Raw genomic sequence first — 20,778 nt, forward strand, 5'->3', positions numbered from 1 at the left:
AGTTAATACTGTTTTGGTGCTTTCTTGGCACGAGGGGCTGGGAAAATTTGTCGAAGGAATAACATGACTCAATTGTATTGGTGCCTTCCTTTATTTATTCGAAGACACAATAAGTGTGAAGTAAATAAAAACTTTTAAGAATGTATAGTTATCAGTAAAGTAAGCACTAGGGAATTGAGTTTAGACTAAATTTAGAAGAAACCCTAGCACTTGTGATTAAGTTCGCAGTTCGAGCACCCAGATAAGTTTGCCTTTGCAATGATAGTCTCAGGGGAAAAACCAAACCAAGACAACTTTACCCTTCCATAATCTTCATTCCATCAGAGATATTAAATATTTAATTCTTCATTGTACAGTGGTTGAATAACTCCAGCTGTTGTACAATCAAACACAGTCCATAGGCAGACATACTTTACAGAATCCTGACTAAACAAACAGCATACTGAATGCCATCAGAAGAGTAGCAGAATAGGAAGCGGCCAATTAGCTCCATTAGGAGCTCTCTAATGACCTGCAAATCAAAAAGCAATCCTACAAACAGTGGAAACATGGATAAATTGCCAAGGAGGAGTACAAAAGAATAGCACAAGCCTGTGGGGACAAATCAGAACGGCTGAGGCACAAAATGAGCTACAGCTAGCAAGGCAAATAAAAGGCAATAAGAAAAGAGGTTCTATAAATAGATTAGGAATGAGAAGATGAAGGAAAGCGTTAGGTCCCCTACTTAACAAGGAAGGAGAGCAAATAATTGGCATTGAGACAGCTGAGGTGTTTCATGCCTATTTTACTTCAGACTTCACTGAAAAGGTTAAAGGTGATAAATTAATATTAACAACAAGGGGGAAGGAGGGAAATAGGGGAAGAGCCGGTTAATTCATATTTAGATAAATTCAATGTATAAGTTGGCATGGCCTGATGAAATTCATCATAGGGTGCTTAAGGAATTAGCTGAAGCTAAGGTGCCACAAGTACTCCTTTTCTTTTTGCAATTATCTTCGATAATTCATGGAGGATGGGTGAGGTTCCAGAGGACTGGAGAAGAGCAAATATTTAAAAAGAGGAATGAAGACCCAGGGTATTATAGACCAGTCACTCGAACTTGGGAAAGATACTGGGATAAAATATTAGACAATCAGTTTATGAGCACCTAGGAGTAGCCAGCATGAATTGTCAAGAAAAAATCAGGCCAAGCCACCCTAATTTCCTTCTTTGACAGGATTACTGGCCTCCTGGATAGGGTGGAAGCTGTAGATATCTTAGATTATATCTTAATTTTAGTAAGGCATTTGACAATCCAACCTTTGATTCTCATAAGCATACTAGGGAAATGTGGTCTAGATGAAATTACTATAAGGTGGTGCAAAATTGGTTGAAAGACAGCATTCAAAGAGTAGTTATCAATGGTTTGCTATCAAACTGTGTAGGTGTATCTAGTGGGGCCCAGCAGGGGTCTGTCCTGGTGCTGATGCTAGTCAATATTTTAATTAAGGACTTGGATAATGGAGTGGAGAGTCGGCTTTGCGGAAGACACCAAACTGGGAGGGGTTGGAAGCACTTTGCATGGCAGAATTAGACCTCAAAATGACCTTGACAAATTGGAAAACTGGTCTGAATTCAACAAGATGAAATTCAGTAAAAACAAGTGCAAAGTACTTCACTTAGGAATGAAAAATCAAATGTACAACTACAAATGAGAACTAACTGGCTAGGTGGTAGTACTGCTGAGAAGGACCTGGGAGTTAGAAGGGATCACTAATTGAACAGGAGTTAGCAATGTGGTGATGCTGTGAAAAAGGCTAATATTTTTAGGTGCATTAAGAGGAGTACCATAAGTAAGACATGGTAGGTGATTGTCCCATTCTACTTGGCACTGTTGAGGCCCGAGTTGGAGTTTTGTGTGCCACCCTCTGGAAAAGCTGTGGGAGAGACCAGGGGAGAATAACAAAACTGAGAAAAGGTTTAGAAAACCTGACTTATGAGGAAAGGTTAAAAACCTGGGCATATTTAAACTTGAGAAAAGAAGATGGGGGGTGGGGATAACTAATGGAAAAGGTATGGCGGTCAGTTGAAGATAGGACAAGAAGTAATTGCTTTAATCTGCAACATAGGGGATTTAGTTTAGATATTAGGAAAAACTTTCTAACTATAAGGATAGTTAAATTCTGGAATAGGCTTCCAAGGGATGTTGTATAATCCCTGTTATTGGTGGTGGTTAAGAAAATATTGGACAAACATGTCATGGATGGTTCTGCCTCTGCACAAGGGGTGATACTTGATGACTTCTCGAGGTCCTTCTAGCCCTACAGTTCTATGATTTCCTATTCCTCATTAAGGCGACACATGCTGCCAGTTATCCAAGTATCTGTAAATACCGATATACATGAAAAGGGCAAAGGTTAGTGTAGTGACAAAATATATTTGGGTGGCGACACATGTACAAGTGTATCCCAGCTTAGTGTTTTCTCCAAATTTCAGACTACTACTTCTACAGAGTGCAGATGTCTTAAAGTCCTACAGGGAAAGGTGATCAATGGAACATGGTGGGGATGGCAGATAGGTGATCGATTGTACAGTGGGTTTTCCAAGCTTAAAATGTCCACAGCTGACATGGGAATTTCTTAAAACCCTTAAGGAGAAAGTCCTTTCAACTTAACAATATGTTGGAACTTCCTTTTTTTTTTAAAGTTAGAAATAATTATGCGCTCCCTAGATCCCATGGAGAGAGGAGACCCTTGAGACTCTCTGTACAAATGTCATGGAGTAGGAGGAATGGGGAAAGGTTTCCCTCTTCAGTCCCCACCTTCTACCCAAGCCTTTTCTTGCTGTTAGACATGCTGTTTTAGGGGCAGGCCCTGACTGGTCATTAGAGATCTCTAGGCCACTTCTAGGCATGTTAACCATGATATCCTTGCATTTGGGTAATAATTCTCCTTTCAGTTTCTGTAGTGTTGTATGTTTCAGCTGGATACAGTATTCATTTCCTGTCCCAAATTGTGTATTCTTGCCATGCACTGTGAATCAGCTGGCATCTCAGAAGGGTCTGTACATCAGTGGTGGGGAAAGTGATTCTATATTTCTCATCTACCCTCTGAGGTGCTGAGACCTAATTAGTTTATATCTGACTTGTTTAAAATTTAGTGCAAACTCTTTCACTATGCTTTATATTTTTACTATACAAGTAATAAAGGCTTTACATGCTGATACATCAGTGGATGGTTTAGTGAATCAGTATTGTCATCTGCTTTAAAGTTTGTGGTTTTAGTTGAATTCTCCTGGAAACTGCAGCAGTCAAGGGTTTTGACCCACCTCATTTAAATTCCAAAGTCAGTAGTGCAATGGATAAAATTTGTTGTTTTTGTGTAGCCCTCCGCCTCAAAACCTTTGCAGTGCGGCAGTAGTGGTTTGAGTGAAGCAGCCATTTGGGAGACCAACCTTCTGATGTAGCAGGGAGTACTGTGGTGGTCTGAGTGATGTGTGGAAAACATAAACCTGCTCGTATGACAGAACTCAAGTTACAGTCCTTTAACTCTAATTTTGATATCTTGTGATGTGCACTGAGCATCTGTGTCCACCCGTGAATCACAGTAACACTAAGATTTTTTTCCCTTCCTTTCAGGGTATGGCCTGCCAGATGATGTTGTGATAGAAAAGAGGGGCAAAGGAGACCACTTTTTTGACTGTACAGGGGCGAATATAAGAATCTCCAGTTTGAAGCTGGTTCAGCATGATGCAGTAGAGGGGATCTTAAGTAAGAAAGCGTTTGTCCATTTTTATGCTTTCGTAATTATTGGTAGAATTAAAGCTTTGCTAATCTGTAAATTTGCATTCAATATTACACTCTTACCAACCGGCAAAAGTACACAGAAAAGGGGTCCTATTGGTATAAACATCAGACCTTCAAGATTTCTTTACCTAGATTATTAAGAACTTGGAATTTAATAACTCCCAGTCTTTGAACTATCTGACTGCCATCTTAAATTGTCAAGCTTTATTCTCATTCTTAAAAAACAGTAATCTAGTCAAACTGTCCTTCCCCAGCCCTGAGCAAACACTGCCGAGCAGAAAGAAGGTTACAGTGCAGGAGGTGTGGGCTCTGGGGTGGGGCCGGGGATGATAGGTTTAGGGTGCAGGCTGCCCTGGGGCTGTGGTGGGGAGAGAGGACCCCCCTCAGCCCTCTCTCACCTCAGGAGCTCGGGGCCAGAGGAGAGGCGCTTCTCGCTGGAAGCTCCGGCAGGCCTGGGCCTGGGCCGGGCCAAGGGCGGGGCTCCTCTGCCCAGCATCACCAGTGGGGCGGGGCCGTGGGAGGGGCTCCTCTCCCCTGGCCGTGTGCTGCAAGTCCAGGGCAGGTCTGGCGGGGAGGGGTGCGGCCTAGCAGTTTAAAGGAAATTTAGTTGCAAAGTCTACCTGCCTCTAAAAATTGCTACATAGCCTACTCCAGTTTGGCTGGTGAATGAAACCTGCTCACCTTACTGGCAGAGAGAACTGCCTTGGAAATACCTGACTATTGCTGAACCAACCTTTCCTCTCCTTAGTCACCACCAACCCCTCCGCTTGCTGACAGCACATTCGAACTGAGGCTCAGCCATAAGCCTGCTCAGCAGGATACTTCTTTTGTCCCTTTCCTCAAACAATATTTATGTAGCTATCCAGTAGGCCCATTCCCCACTCTTCGTGCTGGCAGCTCAGTTCTGTAGCTCTAAGCAGCCTCTTTCCCTTTTGTTCCCTACCTCTGACTGGCAGCTTTGTGCTATTGTGCCTCATGTCACTTGACCTCTCCTGTTGTCCTTGTCCAGCAATCGAGAACCTGATCCCGTTGCTTCCCCAGAAAGCACTGCTGCCTGCCCTGGTCTCAGGTTAATAAGATTTTTCTCATGCTGTAAACCCTTCAGTTGAGAATCTGCATCTTGTAAGCAAAACCATGCTACTTTACAGGCTGTTATTTTCATCGTTTCTTGGAATAGAGTATCACTCAGACTATTCTTTTGATCATCTAAGGAAAAATTAGTTCCATCTGAAGATAAACTTATTGGGTCCTGCCCATCTGCCTTTGGAGAAGATGCTAATTAACACTTCACTAAATACACGTGGATTGAAATAAATATCACTTTAAAGTGCTTAGCACCTTCATGTAGGTATTTCATATTTTATCAACTTAGGAAAAACATCTTCACAAAGAAAGGGACTCAAGGTTGATATGGAGAGGTTACTGCTGTCATTTTAAAAAAAAAACCCACAAAAAAAACCCAAAACTCTAATGTTCCTTTGCAACAAAGGGCCTGGATTATATTAGAAAACTTGCACTGGTGTAACTATTTGTTTTTAGTTATACCTATGCAAACCACTATTGTAGGCAAATTTAAATTGATTTTAGCTTAATTCAGAAATTTATGAAATTAAGAAACTGGTATAAGCACAATTTGGATTAGTTCAAGTGAATCTACATTAGGTTTTTGCATCAGTGTTACTGAACTGATTTAGTTATAAAAATAAGTATAATCCAGATAACATCCACCGGGTTACATGTACACTGGCATGTGAGAACATCCGTGTGTGTAATTGCTTTGGTCTCAGATATATGATGATGATTATTTGTATTGCAAAAGATCTTCTAGTTATCCTGTTTTGCTGTGTTACATGCATCCCTGATTTTCTTTGTGGGATTAAGCCAAATCAATGCATTACTCTGAATTATTTTCTCTTGTAAAAACCATGCAATTAATGAGAGAGAGTCAGCAAAGCTAGACAGTTGTCCTCTTTTCTAAGTTAGCATTGAACAAAATCAGTTTAGGGTATGGCACAGTTCTCCGCAGGCCCATGCTGCAAATGTATGAAAGTGTTTGTTGACTAAACTCTGCTTGGGTGGCAGCAGGTGAACACTTTAAGAGGTGGTAACACATGAAGAAATAAGAGAGGGGCCAGTCCTCCTTTGTTGCAGAGCTGGATATTAAAGCCGCCACAGGATGGGAAGAAATAACTTTCTGTATTTTCATCACAATTTTTCCAACAGGTGTCTAGTTCCGTCAGCTGTGGGCAGTAATATTGGGAGCTCCTCCTTTGGACTGAGAATGTGCCCAAGCCAAATTTATAAATCACTATCAGATACCTGTTGCCAAGTATTGGCCCATTTATAAATATTCACAGTGACCATCCCATTATCATTATCACACATACTTGGAGTTATCTGGCAACAGTTATGCAGACAGTGAACTCTTTGGCTCTAAGCCCCCTGTAGACCAAAACACTTATGACTTTATTGCATTGTTACCTTTAAATTTAGGTTGGTTAGGTCTAATTCTATTTAAATTTGCTTTAATCTTCTGAAAGTCGAAACCTGAAAATTATCCACTAAGGTGTAAAGGCAGAACTTTACCATATTTTTGCTTGTTTGATCATTTGGGTCATGTAGCAGGTCTAGGGCTATGTTTGCGCATGTACCAGGGTGGCCAAACTTACTGACCCTCTGAGCCACATACGACAATCTTCAGAAGTTCAAGAGCCAGGGCACACCTGCCAGGGCTTGGGGCTTCAGTTCCGCTCCTGTTGAAGCCCCGAGACCCCTCTCCCCCGCCCCCACTGAGCAGAACCCCCTACCCCATCACTCTGCTGCAAGGCAGAAGTCCTGAGCTCTCTCCCCCACCCCCCAGTCTGGTAGGTGGAGAATGGGGGGAGGGGGGCTCCGCGAGCCACACTTTAACAATAAGAGAGTCACACGTGGCTCACGAGCCACGGTTTGGCCATCGCCAGCATATACTTGGCCACTTTCTTATTTCAGACTTTCTGAAGTATGTCAGGAGGACAGTTGATCTTGCAGGCTAGGTATACATCAAACATGCTTGTGGTCCCAATCACAGTACTATGTGTGCCAGACAGACTGTTATTATCCAGTGTCAGACTCAAGAGTGTTAACTTTAAAGGTAATTTGCACATTTCTGATCCTGCTGCACACATTTCTGATCCTGCTGCAGCTCTGTGTGGGGTTGGTCCTGGTCCTCATGTCCCCTGACTGAGCAGCCTGATAACTACTCAGACTTAGTTGGGCTGCATTGGCCGTGGGGCAAGGGCTGAAAACACAACTGAGAATCTGCATTGTCCTAGCTGTGCCCCATTTGCTTTGGCTGTACGCCTTTCCACAGTGGAAACAAGCAGCAGGGGCTGTGGGTGTGTGTATGTATATGTGTGTGTGTGTGTATATATGTATGTATGTATATGTATATGTATATGTATATGTATGTATATGTATATATAGCAAAAGAGCCTTTTCATTGAATACAGTATCTGCCACTGGAGGATCATTAATACATTGCCTTTATCCTCCCTGGTTTTGGACTCAGATTATGCTGCTGATGTGCTGGAAAGTAGCTGCACCGCAACAGTGTGTCTTTGAATGTGTATGGAAATCGTTTCCACTTAACTTTCATTGGTTTGTTACCCAGAAAATAAATACTTTTGAGAGCATACTCATTAAAAAGCCTGAATGGTAGTGTCCAGCTTGGGCTCCACTGAAATCAGACTGAAAAAATGTTTCCTTAACAGATATTATTCTAATATGTTCTCATTACAGTATCTGTCTGGCCTGATGAACAGAAAATTCCTCTTGTTATAGATCATCCATTATACTGTCTCTTTTAGAATGATCTCTAATGTCGACACTGGATGTCTTTGATTGCAGGTGTTCACCATGGGAAAACCACACTGGAGAACTGTGTGCTACAGTGTGAAACTACAGGGGTTACTGTGCGGACATCAGCAGAGCTATTAATGAAGAACTCTGATCTGTATGGTGCCAAGGTGTGAACTAACTTTTAAATATTTTTTTGAAACAAAAATCCATCTTGAATAAAATGAAGCTCCCTGCGGGCAAATAGGGAATCATAATCAGGAAAATGGATGAGTTCCTTGATCCTTTAAAAAACCACCGGTATTTTCCATTAGATGGCTAAATATAATTGGTGTTTAAGAAATCAGTCAGAAAATTCTCTTAACCTCTGATGTAGTATGTTTCTACGAGGGGAGACTCATATTGACTTGCATGTGAGACTGAAAATCAAACCATAACCAAGAGTCAGTTATGAAATAACCCCAGGTGCATTCTTGGAGCTGATTCATGGGATAAGGCTGTTCTTAAAATGAGCCTGTTTTGTGCACCTTAAATGGTCTTGTCTCTCATTAAACTGATATTCTTTCTCCAGCTGAACTGCCTGTTTTTGAACATGTTACCTATTGATTCTTACAAGGAGATGATCAAAATCTAACACTTCATTACATCACAAAAAAATCACTGGATTTCCTAGGACTGGTGTGGTGTATTCAAGAGAAAATACATCTCTGTGCATGTGTCATGCAATCTCATCCCAACAGAACTGTTGTGGTGTGGTAGCAGCATTGCCAGTGGGGATTGAACCATGAGCATCTCCTACCTGACTTAGTTTACTAAGCCAAGAACAGGAAGAAATAGAAGACTCTTATCATGTAGCCACTGGGTAGAGACAAAGATCCATTTTGGGGTAATGGGTTACACTGGGAACTTGCTGACTCATTTGTGATATGTCTCTTTAATTTACAGGGTGCTGGTGTGGAAATATACCCAGGTAGCACATGTACCCTGCTGGGCAATGGCGTACACCACTGCAAGGAGGGAATCCTCATAAAAGTGAGTTCCAGATGGAACGTGCTCTGATCAGTTATCAAGATCATACCTATTCAGATTGGTACCTACCAGTAACTATTCTAGTTAGTTATCTCATGATGTCACTACTTTTTTTATTTTAACTTATTTGAAAGACAAGGTATGATAACATTGAAAGCAGTGGATTTAAATTTTTGTCTATTATAGCAAAATAGTCCTACTTCATGGCTGCAACAAGGAAAATGGTGACTATATTTATGTCCCTTAAATATACAAATAGATGAAGTTATTTTGTATTATCTTCATTTTTAGAGAAGACATTCTAGCTAGGTTGAAATTCCCTTTCTGAGAATTGGTTATGTAAATCTTTTTTTCCATTTGTCTTCCGCTATAGGATTTCTTAGATGAGCATTATGACATTCCCAAGATCACCATGGTGAACAATGTGATCCATAATAATGACGGGTATGGAGTCGTCCTGGTTAAATCTACCGTTTCCTCTGATGTAAAAGACATTGCTATCAAAAATTCAGAAGGTATTTTTTTAACTCTAGTGACTTAATAGGAGTCTAAATGTAGTGGTGAATCTATGGTTTCTGTAAAATATTTAGAAAATGCACATCATATAACTTGGCAGAAAGAAAGTCTTAAACTTTCTAATAAGGAGAAAAAAATATAAATCTAGGTCTGACTTCCCTATAATTATCAGAGGACTGAGATTTCCCAGATCACAGCTGCTGCGAAGGAATGTTTAGGAGTAGCTGCAGGTTGCATGTGTGTAATTACTTGTACTTCAATTTCACTTTTTTATCCAATAATATCAAAGCATTTGTAAAAACTTATTCTGCGCACTGGAAGCCAGTATCGGGCAGCTGGCATGATGGTCTTTCAGAACATCCTGACTACTTAGCCATTTAAAATATGACACTTTCTGCAATAAAAGGAGTTTTAATCTCTGTTCCATGCTAGTTGTCCTTGAGGCTTTCCATTTGTCTCCCCTCTGACCCAGCCACTCGTTTAGTGTGTCTGAGTCCATCTTAAATGGAGTGTAGCTATTCAGTGAGGAAAAGGAGCTTTCCAGTTGATTCTTGCCTACTGGACCTGTCTGCTCCACTATGCAGATCCTACAGGACTGGAACTAATTACTTGGTCACACACACAAAATGGCATGTTGTCAGGGAGAAAGTGGGCATATTCCTCCCACGACCCTTTGCTACCCATATTAATTTTCTGCTCTCCTGTTCCACCATGCAGCAGAAATGAGACTTGTTGGATCTAGCTTATTCCTCCCAGTGTAGTTGTTCCCCACCATAAATATCACTTGACAACTGTACTTTCCATGTCTTATTTCCAAAAAAGATACTAAGCTCTCAGTTGCAATATCTTATCCCCACTCAGCTGTCTCTCTCTCAAATACTTGACTGTCTCTGAGTAATTTATTTAAGTCTCCAGATTCTTTCTTAAGCATCACACTCGTATACTTGGAATATATGGGGCTATCATTAAAATTGCATCCCAAAGGGGTGGTAGGAGGAAACTGATGAATTTTTTCTCTGAACTTTTCATAAAATATTCATTGCCACTTTGCTGTTTCCAGTGGCAATCACCTTGAAAACTTCTTCTTGCATTTTAACTCTTCATGCTGGATTGTCATTGGATATCTCAGTTGCCACCTGACTTTGTTCTTTGTGCTATATGTACTGTACCTTTGTGTTTGCATTGGAAGAATTAGCTCCTATTGACAAGAGCTGATGTAGCTGAACTATGTAATACTTGAAAGTTATTGCAATATGGGGAATATTTTCATTGTTTAATAAGACTTAAAGAAAACCCCTAAATTTCAAAGTATTCCGAATCTGACACTTTAATTAGTTCAGCTCCTCCAGGCATCTGCACAGTCTGTAATAACCTCATCACTGTTTTCGGATTTAGGAAATATACAGACTATCCAGTCAAACGGTGGGACAGACAATGTAGAAGATTTGGGACATGAAGAGCTACATGAATGTGCAACAGGTGAATTGGAGCTTCATGAGAGAGCTGAGATTTCTGAACAAACTGCAGGCAATTATGAAATTGCAAATGAACTTGTTGCTACCTCTGTAAAGAAGAGCCAGATGCACAAGAAAAGGCTGAGTGAACTGGGAATCACAGAGGCTGATGACAACTTAATGTCTCAGGAAATGTTTGTTTCTATCGTGGGCAATCAGTTCAAACGAAATGGGAAAGGAAGTTTTGGCACGTTCCTCTTTTGACTGTCCTGACTTGAAATGCCATTAGGGTAGGCGATTTGCACAAGTTGTTATGTTCACTGCTACTTTCAGAGAAGTTTATCTGACTCATCTGCCTTCCATTATGTTGCTAGAATGTGATGAAATTCAAGAATATTTATTCTTTTTAACAGTGTGCATGTTGCACATGTGAGGTTGCTTCCTTGCAGCAAATGTAGAAAACAGAACTCCAACGTGGAAACCTTTATGGACAGTGCTGATCCACAAGCTTTTCCTTTACCAGCCATGTACTTCACTTTTATTATAGTATTTATTTAGCTACTAAATATAAAACACTTTTTAAAAAGACCTAGGCACCAGAGGGGAGGGTGGACAACAGCTGCAACCATATAGCTCCCTCCATGCTATTTCTTAACTGTGCCTGAAGTGGTTCTGACTTCCATGTAATACTGGCATAGTACTTCATTTGTATGTTAATAAAGGCTTTTTTATAATTAGGGTATTACTCAATCACTTATTTATTGTTAAGAAATTGGGGGTTACCAGTATTATAGTTGCCGGATTTATTAGGAAATCTATTGAACATCTGAAAAGATGGTATTGCTCAAAGCAATGTGTGTGTGCACGTAACTTGTACTGCCTAGTGCTAAAAATATCAGTGTACCCTTTTCTTTAGCCATAGTAGTGTTTTGAATTGCAACAATTTCCAAATGAAAAGGAATTAAAGTAACATGTTCGTATTTGTCATATTTTTAGATGTTAACACAATGCTTTTTAAGTAATAAAACATGTTACTTGTGACATCAGACCATACTCTTAGAAGGAATGGAATATTATCAGAAATGTAGTTCTCAACTGGAATTTTTTTCTCCAGCCCATGGGAATTTTTATCAATAAAACAAAGGCAAAGCGTATCAGATCTAATCCCACCAGGCATTCACCTCTGTGCTCCACAAGGTGAATGGAAGACAAAGGGTCAGCTCCCAAGTTCTTACTTGGTCCTAACTTGAAGAAAAACTTGCACTGACTGCGTGAGTGAGACTTTAGTCCCATAACTGCTAGAGCATCTTTCTGGTGTAATAGCTTATTAACTTTCTTCATCCTGTTGTCCTTTAAGATCTACAGATTTGCTTTTTTTGTAATTTAGAATGTGTGTAAGGGAATACTAGCAGGGAGAGTGAGGACCTGAAAGTCCTGTAAGGTGTAAAATAACACAGCTTGCTGATAAAGGGATGATAAAGTATTTTCAATGTTACGCTGCAGAAAACTTCAGAAGATAGCTTAACACAATGTAAAACAATAAATGAAATGCATAGCTTGTTGAAAAATTGATGTGGGTTTGACTATTTAACACTCTTCACTCCAACCTCAGTCAAGTGGTGATTAAATATCTTAATTCTGCTTAATGCTTACTGCTTATTGCTGTTCCCTGCTTTCCTATCCCACCTTTTGCATGCTTTTCCACTTAAGACACACAAATGAATATTTAATTTCCATTGATTGTTAGAGAATTAAATGCCACACAGATCCCAATTTCACTCCAGTTATCTTAATTCATTAAGCACAGAACCTTGCATTTCTGCTAGTCAACAAATATATGGAAATTTTGTCATGGCCTAAGATTATATATCTGGTTTGATTATATATAGGGTACATATATCTGGTATATTTTAACTCTGGGACTCAGTAGTCTATCTCTAAATAATGCATGTCACACAGACCATTTTACTCTTCATGGAGGTTTATGCACATATCAGGTTCTATGTCTAATTTCTAATCTGTATTCCTAATTAAAAATTGGCACAAAAAGGTTGTAGATCTGTGGTTTTTTCCCCCCCTCATCTGTCTTCAAATTTGCTGGTTTAGAGGTGGTATTTCTCTCCTACGGTTCACTTTAAAGCTATTTAATGTCTGACATCTTGCCTCTTTTTTTTTTACTTTTTTAAATGGGTATGGAGGTAAACTACTAAAACCATATTCTCTTAACATGCTTGCTTTACTACTCAGTTGCTTTTTGGATGCCAGAGACCAGAGTTGATCCAATGGAGGTCCATATGTGTAGTGAGAGAAAATGGGAAAGCGTAGTATTGCCATTTGAGTCAGAAGACTTTTGTCCTTTTTGCCTGTTACAGAAACTAAAGTGTAAAATGGTGGGTTGCTATTTAGCATCTGTGTAGCTCAAAGCACTAAATAGTCCATGGATACAGACTGTCTGACCTATAGAACCTGGTTTGCTCATCAGAGTTCAGTCGTCTCTATCAGTCCATACATGTGTCTGCCCAAGAAACATGAAAGCCTCTTCATTTTACCTTTGGTAGCCCTCCATTCACAGATTGCTTTCTGTGAGGTAGGTATGCTTAAACAGGAGGAAGTGAGAACTTTTCACTGGGGCCAGAACAATTGCTTGTGTATGTGTTGACTAACCAAGCTGTGCAGTTTGCCACTGGCTTCTAAATTCGTCTCTCTAAATGAGGTCCCTATAAGATGGAGAAGGAGAGAGTGAGACATATGTGGTATAGGAACATATTCTCACAGCTTTATAGTGTCTTATCTTTTTGCATCCCAGTTTAGAATCTGCCTCCCCAGTACTCTTGCTGACACCGCTGAACAGCAGTGTGATGGCATCTTGCTGCCAAAAAAGTAAATCTTTGGAGGGCTGCTCTCCCTTGTTTGATCCAGGCACAAGATGTTTTCTGGTGGATTTTTAAAAGCTCAGTCTTAGCCTCACTCAACTCCCATTAATTTCAAAGGGAGCAGAGTTAGGTGAACCCAGCACCCTTGAAAACTTTACTCTAGTAAAGAGGTAGCAACATTTAACGTAAACCTAGGAACCTCCAGCCTTTGGCTTGTTGACTGTAGTTGATGTGGCCATCCCCCCAGTGTGTATGCCTTTCCTCCTTCCTTGATTTTACCTCTTCTTACACAAGGATCATTTAGTTGTGTGCTTAGGGTGGGGTACAGGATTGGCTTTAGCCATTTTGCCAGCCAGGCCAGAAAACATTTTCAGTAACCCTTGCTCTGCCCTGCCCCCCTATTCACTGCAATCCTTTAAAGGGGTTGAGCAAGAGCAGGTGCACAATACTACCTCAACAGGCTTTTGTGGACCATATTTAAACATAAATCCTGTTAGGCCTTGGCCTTTGTAGACAGGGACTGATGGTGCAATAAACAGTCTCCAAGCTTTGCCGAGTCAAAGTGGTTTTGTATGGGGGTATTTGGCATGGTTAGGCAGTATGTACACAAACTAGACACTAGCACCCTTAACAAGCACTGTTCTCGGGAGTTTCCCTGGCCAGCGTAGCAATCACTTCCCTGGAGCCCCTAATGTTTCTTAGGCAAGGTTCTGTACATACATTTGGTAGGAGATAGTCACTGCCCTGATGAATTTAAAATCTAAAGACCCATAGACTGGGAGAATTGAAGTATCCTGTACACCTGGGAAACCAAGGCAGAGACGGATTAAGTAACTGTCTGAGGTTGCTTGTCAAAGTTCTTGTTAGTCAGGAGTTGAGCCCAGATCTCCTGATTGTGTTTCAGTTCCCCACCTGTAAAGGGAGATAATGCATTTCCTTTCCTCAGAGGGGTGGTGAGGATAAATACATTTAAAGAGTGTGAGACTCCAATAGTATGGTATAGGGGGCCATATGAGATAGTATCCTACTGCCCATCTAAAGGGCTAAGCTGGTCCTATAAAGGAAACTATGGAGGACATGTCCGTAAGCCACTTCCTTCTACTAAACCTGGATTTGATTTCAATGAGCAGCTTGCAGATGAATGAAAATGGTGTGAGTAGATTCAATTTTTAAAGGAGAAAATGAGAGTACAGAGTGGCAAGAAACTTGAATACATACAAAATTCCCGCTCAGCCACTGTAGAAAAACAAGATGCAGCTCAAAACCTCTGCAACTTAGTCTAGGACAAAACGTATTTACATTTAAGGAGAATCTTTATGTACTCAGCCCTTGAGAAACTATTAGTCGTGCAGCTCAGTACTCAGATGAACTTTTATTAGAGTATAAAGAATGTGTGGAATTTCAGAACTATTTTTAAAAATGAATCCAATCAGACTAATAAATTATAACAGTGCGAATTGGAATCCTACCTCACTTTTTCATGGTACACACAAAACACTGCAGGTGTAAGTAAATGATTCTGTTAAGTCAAATGTACTTAATAAAATACTGTTAGCTGGCCTTTAATTCACAGTCTGCTTTGTAGGTGATATTTTGTCTGCAAAAATTTCTTGGCACCAACCTGCTTAACTTTATCACCCAGGACTATTGTAGGGCTCCACATATATGTAAACTACAGTCTCAGTAAATCTGTGGGTCTGTTTTGGGTCTAGTATCCTTGTGGGATACTCAGTTATTTGCAGGCTTGGGAAATAGATTTTAATCACATTAACTATTTATGAAATAAGGTTTTAATTTTTGCAGCACTAACTATCTCATTATTTTTGTGTCAACGCTGCTAAAATATAATTTTATTCTGATTTCCATAGGTAACATTGAAATTAATGAAAGGAATTACTCCTGGTTTTGTGCTTATATCTTAATACGATTGTCAGTGAAACAAATCCTGTTTTGAGATGCAAAAGGTAAATGAGCATTTTGGCTTTTCATCATAGCATCTGTATTAAATGTGCAGCATACATTTCATTTAGCTCTTCCCCACGAATGGGCTAACAAAGGTTAACAAAGAATTGCCTCCTCAATCTATGTGCTCAGGCTAATGTGTGTTTCAAAAGAGTGTCCTTCTAACTCCAATTGTCACTTCTTCTTTTGGATACCTGCTTTGTTTAAAATGGACACTGTAATTCCATATTACAGAGCAGGATTTTCCTAGTTTAGAACATTGGGTCAGTTTCTGTAACTCTTTCAATGGATGTAAAATGTATGTGTCCAAACCTGTGACAGTATTTTGCTGGGGATAATTCTGCTCCACCATACTTTAAGCCAAGAAAGAAAAGATTGTGCTCTAGTTCGTGCTGTACCCCTAAAAGGCACCAGGGAGAGGGAGCTGATATGAATTGATGTGATATCAGATTCCAAACCAGGTAATTAACCATTACAAGGAATTTAAAGAGGAATGGAGTCATGTGGGAGAGGCCAGGGACCTACACTAGCCAAAGACCCAGCAAGCTCTCCTTAACTGTATTTTTAAGACCTATGATTACTGGATGCTCACTTGCCCAGAAAATGAAACACAAGCTCTTTTTAAAAGAATTTTATCCTCTGCCTCCCAATTTAGAAGTTATCACCTAAAGCCACAGTTGTGCTTTGAAGGGACAAATCCTTCAAAAAGGAGGAGCCTCTTTTGGGCTGGTGGTTTGCTGAGACCACTGCCTTTCCTGCTATCCCATAGCATCTGCTTGTTTCTTCATGCTTCCCCATCTTTCTACATTCACCTGTTATCTTATACTTAGTTCTTTGGGGGCAGGGATTGCCTTTTTTTGCTTGAGCTGTGTACAATGCCTAGTACAATGGGGGTTTTGGGCACTACCACAACATAAATAACAATCAAACCTCTTAGCTGACTGGAACCAAGCAGTGTTACTGACTGTTCTCTTTAACTCTGTGTCCCTCACCTCAGATTGGGGGCATACAAAACCAGTCAGGAGTCTAAATATTTATATTAGAGTAGCATCTATCAGGGCCCTGCTGGGCTATGCACTCCAGACACCAGAGGTAGCCTCAGTGCCCGACTAAAGAGCTTGTAATCTAAGGCACCAGTCTTGCAAGCTACTCCGTGTGGACCTTGCACCAGCTGAAGTCAATTGCACTGACCTGATACATGTAGAAGTCAGTGGGGCTCCATACAGGTGCAAAGGTGGGCTCCAAGCTGCTTGTGGAATTGAGGCCTCAGGGAGGATTTTCGCAGTGGTTATTTGATATGCACAGTGTCTCTTCATTGAATAGAGATAATACAGTCATGCTGGGATTTCCATGGGGGGATAAATGTAGCCAGCACATCCACCTTTCCTCATGCTCAATCGTCCTGAGCCATAGCCATTACTGCATGATGAATTATATTAATTTCTTCCTCGTGACAGCAGTTGGATCTATATTCTTGTTTTCTGTAAGTCCTTTCTTCCCAAACGATCCCTCGCCAGTACAGCCACTCATAACTAACCATTGATATTTACGTGTCTTCATCTAGGTCAATAAAAATGACATATAAAATATCTTCTGTTTGGAACAACCCTAGCTGTGCGCCTAAGGCTTATGAACAGCCTTTTGAGTCAAATCAATAGTGCTGGAGCTTCTGTTTTAAAACTCAGTAAATGATTAACAAGGTCAGTTAAAAGAGATCAATAACTGGGTATATATCACTTCACAGTTTAGGCAATTAAAAAAATTCACTTAGCTTTTCCTTGTAACAACAACAACAAAAAACAAACAAACAAACAAAAAAAAAAACAGATGGCAAGCAAAGAGAAATTGATCTAGGTTTTGTTATAACCAATAGCTCAACACCCACCTCCTTTCTTCATAAAACATTCATTGGCTGTCTGGAAGGCCAAAGTGAGAGGGGAGAGCTGATATTGTCTAAATGAGTGTTCTATAACAGCAAAAATCCTATTATTTTAGGAGAAAATGGGCCAGATTCTAGAGCTTTGCCAGCTTATACCATCTGAGGATCAGGTCCAAAATGTCTCTTAAATAGTAAAAAAGTATTGTCTAGGAATAGAGCAGCTTCACTGGGTTTTGTCCCAGGCTTTACCCTGGTGTTGCTGTGTGACCTTGAGGACAACGCTCATCTACTTCAGAGGGGTGTCAGTAATAAGAGCTAGATATTATTATTCCTGTGTTGCATGAGCATTTAGGAGTGGAGGCTGTTGGCAAAGAAATCCACAGCATACTCAGGAAAATGTTCTCTTACCTGTTGCTTTTCGTTTTCATTTAGCAGCAGCGGCAGCACTTCCATAGCTACTTTCATCTGCGGATGTCAGACAGCGGTGTTAATTTGCACTTTCATATATTACCTTTCATCCCAGGATCTCAAAGTACAATTATAGATGTCTCAGAGATAGATGAGAATTAACTCCATTTCACAAATGGGAATTAGGGCGTGGATCAGTTACATGACTTGCCCAAGGTGAAAGAGCAAAACCATAGTGCAGCCTGGGATAAAACCAAGGAATGCTGGCTGTCTCCTGCTCTAAATTACCAGACAATATTTTCTCCCTTTCAAGAGATAATTTGGATCTGATCAGATTGCATCAGATATGGCATTCAAAGCCCCAAATTGTAAATAATGATTTTCCACAAAAGGAATAAAGGCATCGCCTCAAAGATTTTGTGGAGGTTGCACATCTTCTTTCTCACTTTTTTAAATCTTATCTGCTTTCCCATCACAACGGCAGAAATGTGTTAACAGGGAGGCTATTCTGTTCAGGCTCTCATTCCTCCCCAACAATACAACAGGCTTATTGTTGTCAGACCTCCAGCTTGACCTGAAGGAAGAAGTAATGGAAAATCTTGCAAGATCTCTCTGCCCCTGTTTTCTAGACTCCAAGAGCTTTTGCACAAAGGTCACTGATTACTACTATTGCTAATAAACTGAATGCCACCTCTAGTGATAAAGATTCAGCAGATCAAATAACGCCCCGGATGAGAACCGTGCAACTCCACTGGTGATGGATTGCACTTCTTATGACACTGGTGTCAACAACCACTGCTGCCAGAGTCCGAACAGGTGTAATTGTTTGGCTCTGGAATTGGAGCTTAGTGGCCGCTTCGGCTGATTCACCAGAAGGAATAGAAACCCACTCGCTCTGTTAACGGTCGGGCTAACAGGAGTAAAAAGTAGTAAACTTTTATTTTTGTCACTGAAGTAAAGAGACATAGAATCACAGGGTTAGACAGGACCACAAGGGTCCTCTAGTCTAACCCCCACCAAGACGCAGGATTTGTTGTGTCTAAACCATCTAAAATGGCTATCCACCCTCCTTTTGAAAACCTCCAGAGAAGGAGCTTCCACAACCTCCCTAGGCAGTCTGTTCCATTGTCCTACTGTTCTTACAGTTAGGAAGTTTTTCCTGAGACCTAATCTAAACCTGCTCTGCTGTAGTTTGAACCCATTGCCTCCAGTCCTGCTCTCTGGGGCAAGAGAGAACAACTTTTCTCCATCTTTTTATGTCAGGCTTTAAAGTATTTGAAGACCCTATCATATCCCTCCTTAATCTCTTCTTTTCCAAACTAAACATGCCCAGTTCCTTCAGCCTTTGCTCATAAGGCTTGCATTCATTCCTTTGACAGGGCTGAGTTCACCCAAGGAAAGCATCCCTATTCAGGACAGCACTTAAGAGCTTTGCTAAATCGTAGCCCCGATGAGTAAGCAGGTTACATAGTTTTCAGAGTAGAAATGTGCTTTAAATTTGACATTTCCCACTTCATCTCCAACTCACTAGCACCTACTCAACTAGAGCATGTTTAAAGCCCAGACTTTGCTCCCCATTTACTCACATTTAATAATACCTCACTTGGTGAGCAGTCCTACTGAAGCCAGTGGGGATGTCTGTGGAGTAAGATACGATTCACGACCAATGAGAAGGGAAGAGTCAATCCCTACATCATTAGTCTGTGTCCATTATAGAAGCGTTTGTCATTTGTTACATTCCAGACTAGTCAGCCTGTTGTTGCTGGCACATTTCCAGTTCCATGTTCCCTGGAGGTAATCAAGCTGTTCCATCCCACACTGAGAATTCTAATTAAAACCAGCTCTTGCATGCAGTGCTACATGTTTTGACTTGTGATTTTTTGGTCAGTTAGGACTTATAAAGCCACCCACTGTATAGTACATTTTATAATACTGCTTGGACTGCCAGAGTACTCTGACTACAACTGAACTGGGGGAGTTTTGGACTCAGTGTGGGTGCTTGGGGTGGAGGAGAGAAATTAACGTTTTTTTTTTTTAAATGCTAAAGAATCCTTGAGTCTTCCTATTTTTCCTCTTCACAGTAAGATTTTTGTCAGGTTTGTCTCTTTGTTACAGTTGATAAGTTTTCCTGCGGATAATGTGGTGTTAAATTACAAGCACATAATTTCATATAATAATAAACTAAAATTGTAAAATCAAAGACAGGCAGTTGTCCAGTTACATTTAGGAGAAAAGGTTAAAAGTTTAATAACTAAGTTGGTCTTAAAAGGCAGTGTCTTTGGAACTTGTCAGGGGTGGGGGGAGGTGCAGAGAAGGTGAGGGGGAAGGCAAAACAAATAAAATCTTAGTTTCTAAACTTAAGACCAACAAAATACTGTTATTTTAGGGCTGATCTCCCTCTTTTTTATCAATGAATAAAATGCCTTCCTATGACTTTGGCTTGAAATGAACAGTTGGTATTGTTATACGTAGGAACCCCATATTATCTATCAGCCTGCTCAGCAGTGGTAGTGCTCTTCAGTTAGCATGGCCAAGATTTTCAAAAGTGACTAGTGATGCTACTCATGCCGAACACAAGATACTTTAAAAGTGGCCTTATATTCAGAAAGTGTTGCACACAAGCACTTTGACGTTCAGGCCACTTTAAAGTGATTCAATTTAGACATCCAGAAATGGAAACACCCCACCTCAGTGGTCACTTTTGAAGATCCTGGCTTTATCATGTGTTTGTCACACAACTTTTCACTTGTGTCCAATTCTCAAAAGGGTGCACCATGGACTTCAGTTGGCATTGCAGATGCTCTGCACTTTTGAAAGTCAGGTCCATAGTCCCTTGTCATCATGGGGTTTCTCAACATCCATTTCTATGCTGTTCAGAGCTTTGCCTTTTTTTGTTACTTAAATGGAAACTTTCTGACACCTCAGAGATCTGATTTTTTTCAGATGTCGGGCACTCCCCAATCCCATAGGAGTCAGAGAGAGTTAAAGGTGCTCAGCACCTTTGAAAATCAACCCATAAGTGAACAACCTATCTAAAAC

The 20,778-nt window shown here is 40.5% G+C and overlaps 1 protein-coding gene across 1 annotated transcript in view; it reads left to right on the plus strand.

Moving 5' to 3' along the window:
* SHCBP1 (SHC binding and spindle associated 1) overlaps window positions 1-12,633 on the plus strand; it is a 33,543-nt gene extending 20,910 nt beyond the window's left edge. Inside the window, exons 9-13 of the mRNA XM_073307761.1 lie at window positions 3,617-3,748; window positions 7,670-7,788; window positions 8,564-8,650; window positions 9,021-9,162; window positions 10,559-12,633. Coding sequence (XP_073163862.1) covers window positions 3,617-3,748; window positions 7,670-7,788; window positions 8,564-8,650; window positions 9,021-9,162; window positions 10,559-10,881 — 803 coding nt within the window. The 3' untranslated portion in view covers window positions 10,882-12,633. The remainder of the gene's footprint in view (window positions 1-3,616; window positions 3,749-7,669; window positions 7,789-8,563; window positions 8,651-9,020; window positions 9,163-10,558) is intronic.
* Window positions 12,634-20,778: the final 8,145 nt, after the last annotated feature.

The sequence above is a fragment of the Lepidochelys kempii genome, chromosome 12 (assembly GCF_965140265.1).
Source record: "Lepidochelys kempii isolate rLepKem1 chromosome 12, rLepKem1.hap2, whole genome shotgun sequence".
NCBI classification, from domain to species: Eukaryota; Metazoa; Chordata; order Testudines; family Cheloniidae; genus Lepidochelys; species Lepidochelys kempii.